This window comes from Ursus arctos, unplaced genomic scaffold, assembly GCF_023065955.2.
Source record: "Ursus arctos isolate Adak ecotype North America unplaced genomic scaffold, UrsArc2.0 scaffold_32, whole genome shotgun sequence".
NCBI lineage: Eukaryota > Metazoa > Chordata > Mammalia > Carnivora > Ursidae > Ursus > Ursus arctos.
This window is the reverse complement of record NW_026623008.1, coordinates 8,399,466-8,418,073: the sequence shown is the minus strand read 5'-3', so window position 1 is coordinate 8,418,073 and position 18,608 is coordinate 8,399,466. Positions and strand designations below refer to the sequence as shown.

Here is an 18,608-nt window from a genome sequence, read left to right as displayed (position 1 = left end):
GGTATTGCTTGGAGGTTTTTAAATTCATGCCATCCTGCAATCTGTTTTGCTCACGATAGGGGGACCCATGACAACAGAAATAGGTCTGGTTTATTCCCGTGAACTGCTGAACCATATCCATACGATGAATGTACCACGGATGATCTATTCGTCCCCTTCTGACGGTGAAGCTGTTCCCAGCTTTTCTGCACCTGCCGCCACTCGGCATGGTTCAGAGCACGGGTCCCTTCCCAGAGGTTCCTTTCAGAGCTTGTGCCTCCTGACAGAGGACTCTTAACGTCTGTTCCCTGAGAGCAGGCACCAGAGTTCAGCCCTGCAGCCCTCGCTCCACAGCAGCACGTACCAGGCCCCGTTGGATGGATGGATACAGGAGGATGGTGGGGTTGTCCACAAGGCCTTGATCTCTTTGTGCCGGGGACAAGCTGGGATGGCCTGGGAGAGCCCAGGCCTGTGAGGCCCAGAGGTCAACCCTCAGTCCAATCGATGTAGATGAGGACCTGGCCATGGGACACTTGGGGCTTCTGGATGGGTGTCGGTCCCTGTCAGCCCTGACACCAAGACACGGGGTCTGCCAGGAAGAGGTCGCCCCTTGCCTACTGATCCCGCATCATTACAGGATCAAGGAGCAACCCACCAACTTTGCTGTGGCTCAGGGAGCTTTCCAAGGGCCAGGCACCGCTCACTTAATTTGAATCATCACCCCCGGGGCAGGCATTAGCTGTTTTCCAGAAGACCCTGAGGTCAGAGACGTGAAGTTGCTCAAAGGCACACAGCCAGAAAGTGGCAGACAGGGACACAAACCAATACCCAAGTCACCTGATTCAGAGACATGGATGCCCACTGGCCACACCAAACAGAGCCCTCCTCTGCTGGGGCCTTGGCTAGACCAAAGCTGGGTCAGCAGCCCCTGCTTCCTCCTCCCACAACAGAACGGGCAGCTAAGCCCGGCTCCCTGCCGATTCAAAGGAGAAATCTTCTCAGGAATGGCAGGCCCAGGCCCCAGCCCGGCTGGGAGATGAACCATGGCTGAAAACACACTCAGCTACGGATTCCCAAATGACTGTCAGAAGGGCAGCCAGGAGCCGTGGTAGGCCTCAGGTGCTGCAGACGCCCCCTGCCTCTGGCCCCAAGGTCCCCAAGCACCAAGTTACCAGGCAGTGAGAAGCACAGGGACCTCACTCCCATGCTGGACTGCTCCCAGGGCTGAGCATGACGCAAAGCTCTCAGAGCTTCTGTGGGTGAGGTCAACAAACCATGGGCAAGGCCTGGCTCATGCATGGTTGGACGGGGGCTGCACGTAGCCGCTAAGGGAGGTGAGGAAAGAGACCACGGTTGCCTCAGCCTCAGACCCCTGGGGTACCTTGAAGGGAGAGGAGGCCTCAGGGAGTCTGGGACAGGTGTGCACGGGGCTCCTGGCCACTCAGGGCACTTGACTGGGGGAGATGGGGAACAGGAGAACACAGTCCAAGAAAGGGGCCTGGGGGTCAGGAACATCTCCAGAATGCCATCCAAGGCACAAGGAGGACGACGCAGCCTGGGCCGCCTCTGGGGTCTGCTCCTCCGGCCCTTGCGATGGGGCCAAAGAGGACTGGCCTCAGTACCCTTGTGGGGAGTGAGCCCTGCCCTCCGAGCCTACAAAGGGGTCTGTGGGTGCCTCTGGTGAGTCAATTGTCTGGTAGTCACTGCGCTCCTGTGACGGTCCAAGGAAACCTGGGGATGGGAAAAACGAAGAGGGGAAAGAAAAAACGAAGAGTGAGGACTGAAGACGTCCTACTGAGTCCCAGCCAAGATCCACCCACCCCCCACCAGGAAGGCACTGGGACAGTGACGGGGCGAGCAGCACCCCCCAGCTTTTAAGAGGTGTTCAGCTAATCCTCCCATAACCCTCCAAAGTGGGTTGCCCCCACTTTACAGATGGGGAAACGGAGAGTCAAAGAGATGAACTGACTTGCCCTGAGCATGGAGCTTGAAGCGGAGGACCATAAAATTCCAGCCAAGGAAGCACGAGCCCAAAGCCAGTGCTCTTGGCCATCACACTGGGGCCTTCCCCGAGCAGCACGCATCTGAGCAGAGGGACGCCCAGCCCTAGGCCCATAGGCTCCTCTCTCGGGCAGAGTGGATACTGTGTTACTGTATCCAGAAGGCTCAGAGCTGGCACAGTTGCAGAGCCCAGAGCGCTGGGCTGGAGGTGCAAGGTAGGGGGGAGGGCTCTAAGTGCTCACGCTTTTTGCTCCCCTCCCTGCCCTGCACACTTGACCCGGAACAAGTCCCAGGGGCTCTGGGTGCCAGCTCCCTCATCTGTCCAATGGGAGGAACGTTACTGGCCCCCCCTAACCCCAGGGCAGGCCAGGGCAATGCTCAGGTCAGCCCTGGGGAGGCCGTAGGCCTGGCCCAGCTGTTTCCCTAGGCAGGTCATGGGCCCCTCGGGGCTCCTCTTCTTAGGAGGGAACAGTGGAAGACCACCCCCACCCCCTCCCCACCTCTCTGAAAGGAGATGAGCAGTATGTGAGAGAGAACAGGAAAATGGCCCAACACCACGAGAAGGGGTACAGCTCAAAGAGGGTGTGGGAGGGGCAGGGATGGGCCAGGCTGAGGTGACCGAAACGTCAGCAGGGAAAGCACCCACAGTTCAGGGCTAGCTCCGGCCGAGCCTCCGTGGCCCATGCCAGCAGCCACCCTCCCTCGGCCACCCAGACCCCTCACGGCAGGAGGGGAGGCTCTAGGCATGGGGCTGGCGGTTGCTGAGAGGAGGGGCTGGCACCGCGGACGCCTACCAGCCTCAGGCTGTGGGCCGTCCAGAGCTGCCTCTGGTCCTGCCCCCAACTCTGCCTGGAGCCTGATGCCCGGGAAAGCCCGCAGCAGGCTGGGACAGGAGCACTGGGCTCCTGCAGCAGAGACTGGAGGTCGCACACTCTCGAGCCTCGTGTTCAGTGCCAGCGCCAGGGCCCGCCCCCTGTCCCCGCACCTTGAGCCCTTGTCCCCCAGGGCGAGGTCAGCTCACTTGGGCAGGGGCTGTGGGTCAGACAAGACCGAGACAGGGGAGACGTGGGAGATGGTACCGCCAGCACCTTGGCCGGCGAGAGGGCAGGGAGGGAGCTGGCCGGAGGTGGTGGCCTCACCAATATGGAGCAGGAGCTCACCCCCGCGCTCCCGGTACATGTGGTAGACGAAGCAGCAGGACAAGGGCTTGAGGAGCAGGCTGAGGATAGCCATGCCGGCACCAAAGCGCTCGGTGTCCGTGAAGCCGGCCTGCCGGTAGAAGACGCTGATGTGGACGATGTCCAGGAAGATGGTGGCCGCCAAGCCACCGAGAAACTGCAAGAGAGGTCAGGCGCAGGGCCCGGGGTGACCATGTGCCCTCAGGGTTTCCGAGCACCTCGACGCTGTGTCATGTGCTCAGGGCTCCCCAACCGCATACGCCCGGCCGGAAGCTCCGTTTGTGCCCTCCTGAGTCCTTGCGCGCTGCTGGAAAACAGATCAGCGAGCAGGCAGGACCCTGTGGGTGAGCCTGACCATGGACTACAGCACCCAGCACAGGGATGTGGGGACCCAGGTCTGGACCCAGCCTGTGGCCACGATGGGGCACAAGACTTGGTTCCAGAACCTCCGAAATGGAAGGTCCCTTGGAGTTCACCCAATCCGTCTGCACCACAGGGAACTCCCTTCTCAGTCACCCTGACAGGCCCGTGCTGGAGCGCTCGCCACCCCTCGGGGTGCAGTGGGTGCTGGGAAGCTCCCCCGTGGCAGAGCTCAGCGGGGCTGTGTCCACTCTGACCTCACGAAGTGGAGGAGTTCCCTCTCAGAGGGGCTCCCAGCCACAACCTCCCCACTAAAAGAGGGCCCTGGAGGCGGGTTATCGGGGCCACGCTCCAGCGCCCCTGAGGAGTGGCCAAGCTGGGGCACCTGGGAGCTTCTCTCAGGGAAGGCGATGAGCAGACTCAGGGCTCTGGGAGCCAGGCAGGCTGAGAAGTGGGCCGGGCTAGTGGGGACACACCTGGCCTGCTAACTGGGGAGGGCTTCTTTACAAGGCTTTAGAAATGGAAAACAGGGGGGTAGGGTGGGGGCCCCCTTCCTTGGAAGAGACAGGATTGGCATGGGTGAGGGGGCAAGAGTGGGGGCCACGGACCACCCTGAAGCCGGTCCTTGTGCTGCTTCCCCCGCCTCACCAGACTTATGGCGTCGATGGAGTCCCGCTGAGCGATGGCCCACACGCCCACGGCCAGGATGGTGAAGTTGGCCCAGGGATAGGGGCCCGAGAACGTGATGCAGCCCCTGTGGGAGGAAGCACCCAAGTGATGTCAGGTGACTGCCCCACAGGGCCGCACCCCTTCCCGCAGGCCACCTCCTTCCCGGTCCTGAGTCCCCCGGCCCTCTGTGAAGAGGCCACAGGGCTCTTGCTCTCCTCCTCCTGAGCCGTGCACTGGAAACATCAGCAGAGCCCATGGCCGGACTTCCCAAATGGATCCCGAATCTGGCCATATCCCTTCAGCTCCAAAACGCCATCCTCCCTGGCCAGGATTTATCACCGTGGCCTCTCCCCACGGGTCTCTTTACTTGCACTCCTGCCCGTCCAGGCCCTTCTCTGAACAGTGAGGAGTAGTGTAAATCAGGTGATGTCACGCCTCGGCTAAGAGTCTCCCACAGTTTTCCTTCCCACTTGTAATAAAATACAGACTCTTCCCGTGGCTTGGGGAGCCCTTGGGCCCCGGCCCATGACACAGTCGCCCCCTTGTACGTCCTGGCCATGGCCCATGCGGCGTCCTCTACCCTGAACACTTGGCCCGGTCGCGTTACTTTAGTCCCAGCCCCCACGTTAACTCGGAGACGCTTTCCTTGACCGCCTAATTTGAAATACCACCTTGTCACTTCCTAACACAGTGCCCACCCTATTCTGGTTTTTAGGGTATTGTTACCAACTACCAACTGGTAGGTTTACTTCTTTGTTCGTCAACCCAGTGAAAATATTGGCTAACACACAGGCCCCTAAAACTGTGCGGCACGGCTCTGGATGCTTTAAACGAACTCACTTATGTGCATTTATGGTAACAACTCTAGAAAGGAGCCATGGTTACTAGCCTCATCTTAAAGATGAGGAAACTAAGGCACAGAGAGATCAAGTAACTTGCCCCAGGCCACAGAGCTTCTCAGGGGTGGAGCTGGGATTTGAACTCAGACGGCCTGGCTCCGGAGGCCGCGCCCTTACCCACAGTAGTCACGGGGCTGCCCTGGCATGCAGGGCGGCGCTTCATAAACTTAAATAGCTCTGAAGTGTACCCTTCAGAGAACGTGTGCAAAGCAGCGAAGTGTAGAACGTGACTCGGCTTAAGAGTCTTGAATAAGTCACCTGACTTTTTCGTTTTAAGAAGCTAGTGCTGGGGGGCACCTGGGTGGCACAGCGGTTAAGCATCTGCCTTCGGCTCAGGGCGTGATCCTGGCGTTATGGGATCGAGCCCCACATCAGGCTCCTCCGCTATGAGCCTGCTTCTTCCTCTCCCACTCCCCCTGCTTGTGTTCCCTCTCTCGCTCGCTGTCTCTCTCTCTGTCAAATAAATAAATAAAATTAAAAAAAAAAAAAAAAGAAGCTAGTGCTGGAGCCCCAGCCCAGACCACAGCTCCGAATCTTGGGGAGTATGACTGAGAAATCCGGATTCTGACCTTGCTTCCCAAAGTCACTAGCCATGACTTTCACTGTCTGCGTTATTCACAACCATTTAACACATGGGGTGTACGTCAAGGTCTGCAAAAGGCACAGAGAAGCTCAACGGTTTCCAGTCCTGCTTCGGCAGAGAAATCCCCCCGGCAGCTCGACAGGTAAAACAGGACAGTAATAACGAAATCAGTCCTGCAACGCTCGAGCCTCCGTCTGTGCCAGGCCCCGGGGAGTGTTGGATGAACACAACACTCTTCTCCCACACGGCCTGAGGGGTGTGCCATCCTTATACCCATTTTACAGATGGAAACCAAGGCCCCAAGAAGTGGGCCACTTGCCTAAGGTAACCTGGCAGGACCATGGTGGAGCCAGGACCTGCCCGGGTCCATCTGAACCCTGAGTCTGCCACCGCTGGGCAGGAGTGTGATATAAGAATAAGGGTCCACCCCTCAGCAAGTGACCCCACCCTGTGTCTCGGGTCATAAAGTATCTACTTGCTGAGCCGTGAGCCAACCCACGGAAGGTGCTCAGCCCAGTGGCTGGCTCCTAGACACCCTCAGGAAATGTTAGTGGTTATTACATTTCTAAAACTGGGCTTTCACCTTCCAATGACCTTACAAGGTAAATGGGAGGATGAGTAATACCTTCATTTTACAGGTGAGAAAATGACTGGGAGTCTAAGTGACTGACCCAAGCTCACAGACACACAGAGCTTTAACTGGCATTCCCCCCACGGCTGCTTCCGGGAGTCCAGCAGGCAATGTGAGGCCGGCCCCCTGGCTTTAGCACCTCACACCTTCCAGATACAAAGGCCTTGGGGAGGGACCAGAGTCATGCCAAGCCCCCAAAGGGGCCTGGGCAATGTCTGGAGGAGGATCTGAGCTGTGGGCACTGCCCTGGGCCAGCCGCCTCCCCTGGGATGAAGACTTGAAGCTTCTAGTGGGGGGGAGTGATGGCAGACGCTTCTGGAAACTGCCTGCCCCTCAGACGTTCTTGGGATGTGGGGAGCTTGCTGATGACATTCTTGACAGAAGTGCTATTTAGTTCTGGAACTGGCCAGGAGACACACGGACAAGACCCTGGAGGTATGGGGACCTAGATCCCGGGAGGCCGGTGGACACCTGCGGAGTCACTCACCAGGTCGTCAGCAGCCAGTGAACCAGCAGGATGGTCTGGGGAAGGAAAGAAAAGAACTATGAATGAGACCACCATCTGGGGAGGGGTGGGGAGAGCTTCTGGAGCCAGAAAACACAGGAAGCCCGTCTAGTACCTAACAGGACTTTACAAATACCTGTTAAAACAAAACAAAACAAAACAAAACAAAACACCAGCAACAGTGAGCAAAGCAGGGGTGAAGGAGGAAGAGCGCAGGTCAGGCCCGGGGGAGCTGCCATGTCACTCCGCCCTACTCTCCTGGGGCAGCAGACACCCACACCCCCTCCTGCTTCGCAATCTGGTCTGGCTGGCATCAGAGGATATACCTAGACAGGAAATGGCTGGGGGGCAGCGTGGGACTCAAACGAAGCTGATTTCTTGGCACACCAGAGCTGGGGTACCGTGTGGGGCACAGGGGTTGTCTGCCACCTGCGTCCAAGGAGCGGGAAAGCACCTGGGGGCAGGAGAGGGTAGCGGGAGAGCAGGGGGAGAGGCAGGCCTTGAGGGCCTCAGCAAGGAGCATGGATTTTATCCTAAGCGCATGGAGGGAAGCCACCGAAGGCTCTTCTGCAAGCAAGGAACTTGGTAGGGTTTAAGAAAAAAAATCCCTCTGGCCTTTTTTCTAGATTTCTGCACCATTCCACCCCTTTCATTGTCCCTTATGTCCTTAAAATCACAGCCCCTCCTACTGGAACTTGTCCCTACTCACGGTAATCAAAAGGGCCCTGCTTGGAAAGCAAAGGAAGAAGGAAGGAGCCGATGCTATGGGGAGGGCAGGCTGGCTGTCAGCTGGAGCTCTGGAAGTAGGAGGGTGCTCTGTGCTAAGAGATATGCAGGGACCTGCCAGGCAAAAGGGGGAGCAATGGGGAGGCAGGACTCAGAGCCCAGGGGGAGGAGGGAGTGGACCTGAACCAGCAGGGGGCCAGGAGCCCCAAGTCAGGAGCTTCTATGGGGTCCCAGTGGTAGATGGGGGGACCTTGAAGGAGTTACTCAAGGAATTGGGGGGGGTCAAGTTGGGAGGGGAATGCCAAGAGCCCAGGGCGGGGCCCAGTGTACTGGCCTGACAGCGAGGGCAGAGACGGCAAAGGTGTGCAGTGAACGGCCCAGGCTTCCAGACCGGTGAAAGGGCAGAAGTGGGGGTTGCCACCCGCAAGAAAGAATGCTGGCTGTGGAGGGAAAAGCCCTTCGAGAAGAGTTACTATTTATCGCCTCGAGCCACCTTCTCTGGGCCTCACAAGAGCCTCTGGAATTGACACCATGATCATTCCCATTTTACAGATGGGAAAACTAGACTCCGAGGAAAATTGAGTGGATCCAGATTCCACCGACGGTAAGTGGTGGCTGTAAGTCTGGCTGCGGTGCTCCTGAACTTCACAGCAGGGGCCCGGGTTTCTTTCTGCGGAGGGGTGCCGCTGGAGCTTGTGACACTTTCTGCACGTGGGGGGAGCTGAAATCCGGAGCAGATGGCCGGGACGGTCCACCTGCACCCCCAGGGCCCAGTGCGAGTGAACCAAACGGGCTCTCGTGCGATGGCCCGAGAAAGTCGTTAGACTGGGAGAACAGCTCTGCAATGACCAATGCTCCTGACTTTACGGAGGGGCCGAGCCTCCGATAAAGCCACGTGTGTGCCACAGAAGGCGGCGCTACAAGGGAATCTGTGATTGGCTACCTTTGTTTGCTCTGGGCACCGCTCCACGTTCTGTGCGTGGACATGTGTAACCCTTACAGCCCCCCGAGGTGCCATTCACAGCTGAGGAATCTGAGGCTCTCAGGTGACTCGCCCACAGTCACACAGCTGCCCAGTGCTCACCTGACCGTGAGCCCGGTGTCGCCTGACCATTAGGTCTCTCTGGGCCTGGGCAGGGGTGCTCCTCCCGCTACAAAGACAGGGAAACCGAGGGGAGAGGAGGCTTAGTTTGCCATGGGTTTCTTTTCCCAGAGGCTTGAGAGACATGATCCAATGGTGCTAAGTTTCTCGAACATTTCACCCAACATCCCTGGCATCGCTTGGCACCTACCCTGGGGGCTCCGTGGTGAGCAGGGCAGCTGTGGCAGAACTTTACTGGAGTGGGGGACACCTGCTGATCAGATCACTGCCTTGGGGAGGAGGGGTCCAGTGAGACCTTCTTTCTGAGGGAGAATTATAGTAAAGGAAAAGGAGCCTCATTTTCAGTGGAGTGGGCTGGGGGAGTGGGGCGGTTAGGAGGCTTCTCTGAGGCAGTGACATTTAAGCCAAGGCAAAAACAGTGAGCAAGGGCTTAACTAGGGGCAGAGATCAAAGAAGAGCATTTCAAGCAGAAAGGGTAGCACCTGCAAAGGCTCTGTGGCAGAAGGAAGCATGGAACATTCTGGAAACTGAAAAGAAGCCAATGTGGCTGGACAGAAGACAGTGGAAGGCAGACAGGAAGCTGGGGGGTGGGCAGGGCTGGGCCTAGGGGTTGTGGGGAAGAATTCTGATCTTTATCTCAAGAGCCAACCACTATCCCCTCTGTCTTGACAGGAAACCCTGCCCACAGAGGAGAGAAGCCCTGCCTCAAAGGCCACATCATGTGACCAGACGCAGTGATCCTGGTGTCCAGCTTTCAGACTAAGAGAAGACACCGAGGAAGGGGAGGCAGCTCACGTGACCACCTTACTCCTGAAAATCAACACCTCAGCCTTCCCCACTGTCGGCTTCTATTCCAGAAATCGTCTTCGTTTCCAAGTGCTCTGGTTCCCACATCCAGGCCATGCACCCAGTGGGTCTTCAACACATGGGTGCTTCTCAGCCCTGCAGAGCCCTGCTTGATGAAGGGGAGATGAAACGCTGAGACCCGGAAGCCAACTGATACGCAGAAAGCCTGTGGGGAAATGGCTCCGTGTCACCTGTGAGACAAAGATTTTGCCAAGAGCCGGAAAGACCTGTAATACGCAGTGAGCACCTGCCCGAAGTCCAAAACTAAGCCATCTGTTTTGAGAAGAGGGCAACCTGGAAATACGGAGGACCCCTAAAGACATACCGTGTCCCCTCCGTGCGCCATCCCTTTTCTTTTATAAATAGTTAAGAAACTTAGCACCTTTTGGTCATGTCTCTTAAGCCCCTGGGAATAGAAACCCCCAGAAGACGAAGCCTCCTCTTCCTCAGTCTCCCCATCTCTGTAATGGGAGGGCACACCCACCCAGGCCTAAAGAGGCCTGATGCCCAGGAGAGCTCCAACCAGAAACGGAGCCAAATGGGCTCGGCTCTTCCCGAAATAGGAGGGAACAGTGACTCATCTCAGCACGAAGAACTGTCTGCCGGCTGCTGGGAAGGCTTTTGGTAACCAAGGGGACACCAGGGATTCTCAGGTACTGCCCGAGAGACTGCGGGACGAAGGCACTGGGCTCTGAGAACATGCCTGGGCAGCCCTTTCCGGCTGGGCAAGAGCAAAGGGAGACCAAAGCTCCCGGACTCTTCGGATAGCGCTTGGCGCCCGGTGGTGGTGGTGGGGGGGGCTGCCTGGCTCTTCCCCAGAAGACTGGGGAGGGGAGGGCGGATGAGCCAAGGCAGCCAGGGGTCGTAGGACTCTGGACCGGAGGCCTGGGTTCTGGTCCAGGGGCCATATCCCTTTGTGTCTGTGCCCCAGGTTCGCTCTCTGGGAAATGGAGGCAATCCCTATCCCCCCCCCCAATATGTCCCAGTGGGGTGCCTCAACCACAGAGAGACAGGCATCTGACAGCCCTGTATGAATCCACGTAACGACCGTAAGTACTGCATGGAACGGGCATCCTGTGTAACAGCGCCAACAACACACTGCCTGTAACCAATGAGGACCTGCCGGCCACGTGTCTGCACTGCCCTGAACACTCGGCCACCGTGCGCGGGGGAGTATTACTGTTCTTTTACTTACGAAGACACGGAGGCAGCGGGAGACTAAGTAATCGGCCCACACTGTGACACTTACAAACAAGAGCTCAGATGCAAGTGTCTGAACCGCTCTATCTGGTCTGACTTTTTCTGCGACTAAAAATGTAATGCCCCACCAACTCCTGGACCACTGGATCCTCTTCGCACCCTAGAAAGTAGGGTTTATTTTTATTTTCTTTTTATAGTGAGGAAACGGATACTCAGAGAGGTTAAGAGACCTGCTCAAGGTCACACAGCTAGTAAGTGGCAAAGTCTATGCTACACTGTCAGGATCTGGAAGAGCAAGGGAAGGGCGGATGGAAATGAGGAGGTTTAACCAGAAGGGAAGGCTAAGGGGAAGCCACGGGGTCATAGGGACCAGGACTTAGGCCCTTTGTTTGCCACTAGACGGCCCAGGGGTGAATGGGGTTGGGGCAGGGAGATACTTTCTAGACAGGTAGACAGACCTAAGGTCAACAGACAGATCAATATTGGGAATAGAGTTCTATTAGTCCTGCGTAAACACTCAGCAGCCGTTACATGAGGCAGTAAGATCCCCGAGGCTGCCTGAGGCTGAGAGACCTACGTCAGGAATGCCATCTCGGGGACGCAGAGCCAGGCAGTGGTTAACTGCGTGGGCCGTGAAGCCAGATACGCGGATCTGATCCTATGGAGCTGGGCCTCCATGACGTGGAAGCTGTGTGATCTTGGCTAAGTCACCTGACCTCTCGGAACTGCTGTTTGCTCTTCTGTAAAGTAGGGACCATCACGCCTATGTCACGGGGTGGTTCTGTGGATCTACAGTGGTACAGGGAGGCGGAGAGGCGTGTGAAACACAACACAGTACCCACCAGGTAGTCAGCCCTCAGTGCGTGGCCATTCTCATTGCTACCATACCTTAACCCTAATGCTACACTAGTCCCTGGACCCGCCTCCCATGGCCCTTCCTCACGAGACCTCCTGAACCCAAGTCTACTCCTTTCTAAGCTTGTCACAATGCCATTTCTCCAGCTCAGGACTTGCCTCATGGATGGGACTCGGTTAGGGAAGACCCTTTATGTGAAGGGCCTGGGGCAGCCGTTTCTTTCCCCTGGCACCACTGACCACTCTGGCGGGGCTGGGCACGGGCAGGATTCAACCAAATGCCATGGAATATATGAAATGAGGGAATGCAGGTCCACAGGGGTGCATTCTCGCAGCTCCCGAGGGGCCCGATCTCAGAACATCCCACTTAAGTGCCTACAAGCAAGGAGTCGACGGCCGCCCTCCCTGGGGTGGCCAGATTTAACAACAACAACAACAACAAAAATACAGAAAGCCCAGTTAGTTTTGAATTTTGATTAATAAGCCCTTTGTTAGTATGATCCAAATATTGCCCAGGATATACTTAAGCTAAAAAATTATTCACTGTTGATCTGAAATTCAACTTCAACAGGATGTCCTGTATGTTCCCTGGCAACCTTGGCCCCTCGGGGCCTCCCAGCACTTCCTTGTCTCTGACTGGTAGCAGCTAAGATATTTGGAAACACGGGGTCCTGTTTTCTGAACCAAGGGAAGGGCCCCCCATTTCACTCTGGGGCAGAGAACACCAGCACAGCTCATTCCTGTGGGCGTGCTCGGCCTGTCAGGCCCATAAAGTTGCTCAAAAATAAATAAATAAATAAATAAATAAATAAATAAATAAATAAGTAAGTAAGTAAGTAAGTAAATAAATAAATAAGTAAATAAATAAATAAATAAATGCCCCCAAACAGACTAAGCCCTCTTGGGATAGAAACCGTCAAGGCCAAGTCAGCCCTAACTGGTGGCCAGGAAAGCGCATGGCTTTGAAGTCTGACCCCAGTGGGTTCAGAGCTTGACTCTGCCACTTAATCCCTGTGGGACTTTGGCAAGTTACTATCTGACGTGAGCTGAAGTTTGCTCATGTGTAAAAAAGGTGACAGTATCAGCTTTCTCAGAAGGTGGCTATGATCAAATGAACCACCTGGCATGCCACAGATGCTCCAGGAACGAAGGCTCCTGCCCTCTCCATTCCTACAGCTCTGCCCCTCACCCGATGTGCTCTTAGCAATGATTTTAGGCAAATCTCTCATGAGAGAAAAGGCAGTGGGCACGGACTCCACGCTGCCTGGAACACTGTGAATGTTGATACGAACAAACCTCGGTTGCCCTACTGTAAACCTCACTGGCTGGAAGCATCTGGGAGGGAAACGAGAGGAAGGGAAATCCGCCTCGGTGAGGTCATAACGTAGACCCCATCTAATAATCCAAATACGGATTATGTGTTGTTTTGCGGTCCTCTCTTAGATTCCCTCAGGGCTGGACACCACGTGTGCGAAATGCTTTGTCACTGGTGCATAAAAGGGCGTTCCTGGATATAGTCTCAAGGGGGACAGCACCGAGACCCCAAATGGCAGGTTTGGGCCAACGTTCCCACCTTCCTGCCCAAAGCGAAAGGCCCCAGCTTCTCTGTGGCCAGCGCTGCCCAGAAGCAGAGCCCGCTGGCCGGGCCGGGGGCGGGGACAAAATGAAGAAGCCGCTGGCATCTGAAGGAGTTGAGGACCTGCCACAGGAAATGAAGACACCCCAGGAAGCGTCGCAGTGTCTTCCTAAGGGCACAAAGTTGGGGTTTTCTGCTTCTAAGTAACTTCTATCGGAGTTCCTGTTTCTTATGAATTAAGGACGCTGGATTTATAAGCTTTGGAAACCACTGGTCTGGGAATTTCGGGTTTTCTTAATCTGCTGAAGCCAGCGAAGCAGCGGGGTTGGTGCTGGGCGTGCAGGTGAAAGGTCTAGCCCCCTCTCTCGGCGACGGGCAGGTGTCCGCCGCCGAGACCCCTCCGGCTCTTAGGGCCCGCCCCCACGCCGCGGCTCCCTCCCTCCCTCTCTCCCTCCCTCCAGGGGAATTCTGGGCGTGCAGGCCGTGGCGATCCTCAGGCGCCCGGTGCTCGCGGCCGGAGACGCCGAGGCTGGAAAGGGGAACGGGCGGCCCTTTCCCTCCGCTACCGCCTCCAGCTCCCCCGAGGTCTTCCCCGCTGGCCCTTCCCTGGATCCCGCTCCCTGCTACGGCCGGTCCGCTCACCTCCTTCCCACCTGGGGTCCACGCTCTCGCTGTCTCCCTACCACCCCCTCCTGCCCCGAGCTCTCGATCCTCTCACTTCTGAAATCCTTCTTGAAAAAAGCAAACGCCCCACACACTCTGGGGGACCCGCCCGCGCCCCGCCCTGCCCGTCGCCACCTTCAGGTTCACGGTAGGCAGCTCCATCCCGACCCCGGCAGAGGGCACCTGCGCGGCAGCCGCGGGGGCTCCTGGGCTCGGAACTCGGGAAACAAACTTGCCGGGCCCCGCCCCGCCCGCGGCGGCAGCTCGGACTCCAGCGCCACTCCAGGCCACGTGAGGCGGGTCACGTGACCCCGGTCGGGTTGCTAGGAGACGGCGTCCGGCCGCTCGCGCCCTCCTCCGGGTTTCTCGCTGCCGCCGCCTCCCACGCAGTTCCGGCAGGCTGTTGGAGAATACTGGGATTTGTGTCGCAAAGGGCGCAGTATCTTGCCTGGTTAGTATCCCAGCAGATGGATTGATGAGACCACCTGCAGCCGAAGAACTTGGGGGAACGTCCAGGTGCCATCAGCTGATGTCCCATCCCTCTCTCCTCCCTCCTTCCTCGCGTCTATGTGGAGACGTTGACAGTACCTACCTCTTAGGATCCTTGTGGGGTTAGATGAACTCATTCATGTTGATGATGAAAAAATTATTCTGACACTTGCTGGAGCGGTAGGGGAGACTTTATTCAAGACTGTTGCCGTAGGGGTATTGCAGTAGGGGAAGAGTGAGGAAGCTTGCTCCCCAGGACAGCCAGGACAGGCTCAGAGGGAGGGGGTCAGTGGATGGAAAATACCAAGAGGAGACATAAAGGGTAGGGAGATTCTTGCTAAACTGACCCAACAGGATTCTTGCTAAAGGCGGGCCAGGACTTAGACACCAAAGATGGGGGATGGGGAACTTGATCAGACAGGGAGGGTGACCCGATATCAAGGGTGGGGGGATTCCCACGCAACTGACTTAGTGGGATTCTTGCTAAAACTGGATCCTGCAGTCCCAGCAAGGACAGGCTGGACAGAGAAGGCCATGCCTAGTCTAGAAGAGGGCTCAGAGAAACCTAACTAAAATTTGGTCAAGGATAGTGTCTTTGTCAAGGTGAAGTGCCTAGAACAGTACCTGCCACTTAGTAAGTGAGCAGTCTGTATACCAAAAACTTTAGGAAAATCTAGCTGGAAAACCAGCAGAAAACCTATAGGGCATAACTGTCTCCAGAAGGAAGAAGACTGGAGAACAAAAAGATTTTTATCTAAACACTGTGTGCCCCTCAATTGTAAATGGGAAGAATTGAGGAAAGAAAGGGCTGTCTAACTTGCATCTCTCTTAGACTGTTGACTACCCTCTCCCTACCCCAAACAGAATTCCCACTCCCTCACCCAACCCCACCCCACCCCACCCTATCCCATCCTTCACCCATAACCAGATAAAATTTTCATTTGGAGAACACCAGCTTTTATTATAGTCACTTGGGGTGAGCGCCCCATTAGGGTTGGTCTGAGTGGTTGCTCTTGTTTCGGGGAGGGAGAAACCACGTGGGAGGCTGTGAAACTGGCTGGGATTCGGGGTCAGGAATGGGAAGGTCCTGAGATCTTATCAAGACAGGTACTCTCTCCAGACACAAAGAAAGGGGGACTTTTGCAGGGCTTCAGGGCCCACTGGCCTAATTTGATGTCCCGTTTGGAGATACAGTCCTCCATCCCAGGGGACAGAGTACCCCAACACCTGCCACTGGGATCTTGAGCTGGGAAACGGCTATACCTAGTTGAATTTTTGCGGAGTTAGCACACAAGGGAAGAGGCATTTGAATCCTGGCTTTGCCACTTACTGGTTGAACTTGGGCAAGTTGGTTTGCCTCTCTTGTGCTTTAGTTTTTTCATATGTAAGATGAGGATAATAATAGTTGTCTTCCTTAAAGGGTTGTTAGGATTTGTTAATACACAAAAACCATTTAAAACAGGGCCTGGCAGATAGTAAGCGCTAAATCGGGATTGGCTACTATTGTTATTAAGCATTAGTTAATTATTGGTTATGTGACACCTAGAAGAGAGTAATTCCTCAATAAGTGGTGGATATTATAACATTATATTATTATTTATCAATTCTCTTTTTTATTTATTTAAAAAGATTTATTTATTTATTTATTTATTTATTTATTTATTTATTTGAGATAGAGTGAGAGAGAGCACGTGCTCGCATGAGTGGGGGGGCGCTCGCATGAGGGGGCGTGCGGAGGGGGGATGAGGAGAGGGGCAGAGAGTGAGGGAGAAGCAGGCTTCTCCACTGAGCAGGGAGCCCGATGCGGGCTCGATCCAAGGACCTAGGATCATGACCTGAGCTGAAGGCAGCCGCTTAACCCACTGAGCCACCCAGGCGCCCCCCCCTTTCTCTCTCTCTCTCTCTCTCTCTCTCTCTCTTTTTTAAGATTTTATTTATATATTTGACAGAGAGAAAGCACAAGAGAGCAGGAGCAGGGGGAGAGGCAAAGGGAGAGGGAGAAGCAGGCTGCCCCCTGAGTGGGGGAGCCTGAGGCAGGGCTCCATCCCAGGACCCTGGGATCGTGACCTAAGCCGAAGGCAGACACTCAACCGACAAGCCACCCAGGCATATCTATCAATTCTCTTCTCAGAAATAGTTGCCGTCCCCCTCAGATCCTAGAGGTGTTTCATCCAAGCCTATAGGTGTGTAATAAGACCCCACGATCCCCTTAGAAGGAGAAAATGCAAAACAAGCAAGTCCTAGATTAAGGCTGACATTTAATTAAGTACTTAATTTGTGGTAGACAGTGTGAAAAATGTCTGTAGTAAATTCTCAGTAGCAAATTCTCACAGCAACCCCCTGGTGTAGGTACTGTCCTCATCCTTATTTACAGTAAGATGACTGAGGTTAAGAGAAGTTGGAAGAATTGCCCAAGTCACTGGTTGGTATGAAACTGGGCTGGGGACCCAGGAGGTCTGGCTCGGGGACCTTGACATTTGCCCCTCAGCTCCACTGCCTCCAGCTCAGGAAAATGTAACCCAGGCTGGGATGCAAAGCATGGAGCGAGGCAAGGAGGGGAAGACAGACTGCGGAGGAAGCACAAGGCCGGGTCTGTGAAATGTCCCTGCTGCTCACACAGTGACCCTGCATTCATCCTGACCAGCTGGGGCGGGAGGCATGGGGGAGGGGGCACAAGACCCAGCTGGCTGGGGTTGGGGGGTAGCTCACAGGAACAAAGGAAAGTGACTATTCTCAAAGGAGCCGGAGTTTCTGCCATGACCCAGTCCTGACTATGCAAGGACATATGGGCCACCACAAAGCATATTCCACAATGCTTTGGAGTCATAGTTTTAACGAGCACATTTCTGGAATTCAAGTTTAAATTTTTCATGTCCCTCACCAATCCTGTTTGCCTCAACCAAGTTTTATTTTTGTACCTTCAATACATAAAGACGTGCAGAATAGATTGATTCATTCATTCATTCATTCATTCATTCAGGGGATAGTCACTGAACACCTATTTGGGTAGGTGTCGAGGAGTAGAATGATTGGATCATACAGCAGGTGTCTATTTACCTTTTGAAGAAAATGCCAAACTGGGATGCCTAGGTGGCTCAGTTGGTTACGTGTCTGCCTTCGGCTCAGGTCGTGATCCCAGGGTCCTGGGATGGAGCCCTGCATCAGGTTCCCTGCTCAGCGGGAAGCCTGCTTCTCCCTCTCCCACTCTCCCTACTCCTACTTTGTTAGTGGAGAAATTGTTACAGTTTGAATGACTTAGCCAAAGTCACAACGAGCAAAGATTGCACGGGAGCCGTGTAAATAAAACGTGCACACCCCCTCGAAGTCTGCCCATGGGTCCCAAGGATTTGGTGTCAGGCACAAGCCCTTTCCGCGGGGCCAGAGATGCAGATGGGCGTAGCATACTCCTAGAATAATGGGGAACTCAGTAAGCAGATCCACCAGAAATAGTCAGTAGTAATCACTGGTTTTTAAACAGGCTTTCCTCAAATTCACTTGTGTAGTATGGGATGGGAAACAATGAAATCTCTTGAGAATGTTTGGAGGGGTGATGCTGCTACATTAGAGGCATTGCAACTGGGTACCCCAGAGGTCACTGTCCCTCTGATGTGGGAAACAGAGGCAAAAGAAAAACTTCCTTACTACCTTTAGCCCACCAACAAGTCCTTGAAACAGGGTGACGTTCCTCTAGGAACTCAGCAGGCTCAATGTTAATACTTTGCTAAGGGTAAAAGGCAATCTTAGCCCGACCCCCAGGATCCTGTAAGTCTACTTTAACATATAAAAATTCTTTTGGAAACTTACTTTATTTCTACCCCTGAAGATACATGTTGACAATCATCCCCAAGCATAGGACCCACCGATACACATCTGAAGGGTCTCGTGACTGAGTTTTTACTAAACAGGAATAAATGACCTTTTCCTAACAACAGCTAGCCCCCTCAGGATCCTGGAAACCTTGCTTCCAAAAATTCCTTAGAGACTTATGCTCTCCCTAACCTCCTCCCAACTTGAAAGTATATCATGAGCCACTCCTCATGACCCCAGTGCAGCTCTTTCTGCCCACGTGCCCTGTCCCCATACTTTAATAAAACCGCCTTTTTGCATCAAAGATGTCTCAAGAATTCTTTCTCAGCCGTTGGCTTCGAACCCTAATGTTCTTTCCTACATCACCCGGGCACTGTCCAGATGGCGTAGGGGAGCACAGGGCTAAGCCCCGTGATGTACAATCCTTTTCCACGGTGTTGGAGATGAAGCCGGGTCTTGAGTCTGTACCAGCATATTCCTGTGGCTTCTCAGAGCCCTGTGGTTGATGCCGGAGGGGAAAAACCATGCAGGCAACATCC

The 18,608-nt window shown here is 55.0% G+C and overlaps 1 protein-coding gene and 1 non-coding gene across 3 annotated transcripts; one reads left to right on the top strand and one right to left on the bottom strand.

Annotated features, from left to right (window-relative positions):
• Positions 1 to 14,070, bottom strand: AGTRAP (angiotensin II receptor associated protein). Of its 2 annotated transcripts, none has more exons than XM_026519840.4 (5): positions 13,909 to 14,070; positions 6,788 to 6,822; positions 4,167 to 4,272; positions 3,120 to 3,315; positions 1 to 1,710 (listed from the first exon to the last, which is right to left on the bottom strand). In XM_026519840.4, exons 1-5 carry the CDS (start codon positions 13,933 to 13,935, stop codon positions 1,595 to 1,597), a joined length of 480 nt encoding a protein of 159 aa, XP_026375625.1. In that variant the 5' UTR covers positions 13,936 to 14,070; the 3' UTR covers positions 1 to 1,594. The 2 variants fall into 2 exon arrangements, with proteins under 2 accessions (XP_026375625.1, XP_026375626.1); XM_026519841.4 differs by having other exon boundaries at positions 3,141 to 3,315.
• Positions 14,071 to 18,425: 4,355 nt separating this feature from the next.
• Positions 18,426 to 18,608, top strand: LOC113270707 (small nucleolar RNA SNORA73 family). Its single transcript, XR_003321906.1, has one exon. It is a non-coding gene; the product is annotated as a small nucleolar RNA SNORA73 family (small nucleolar RNA).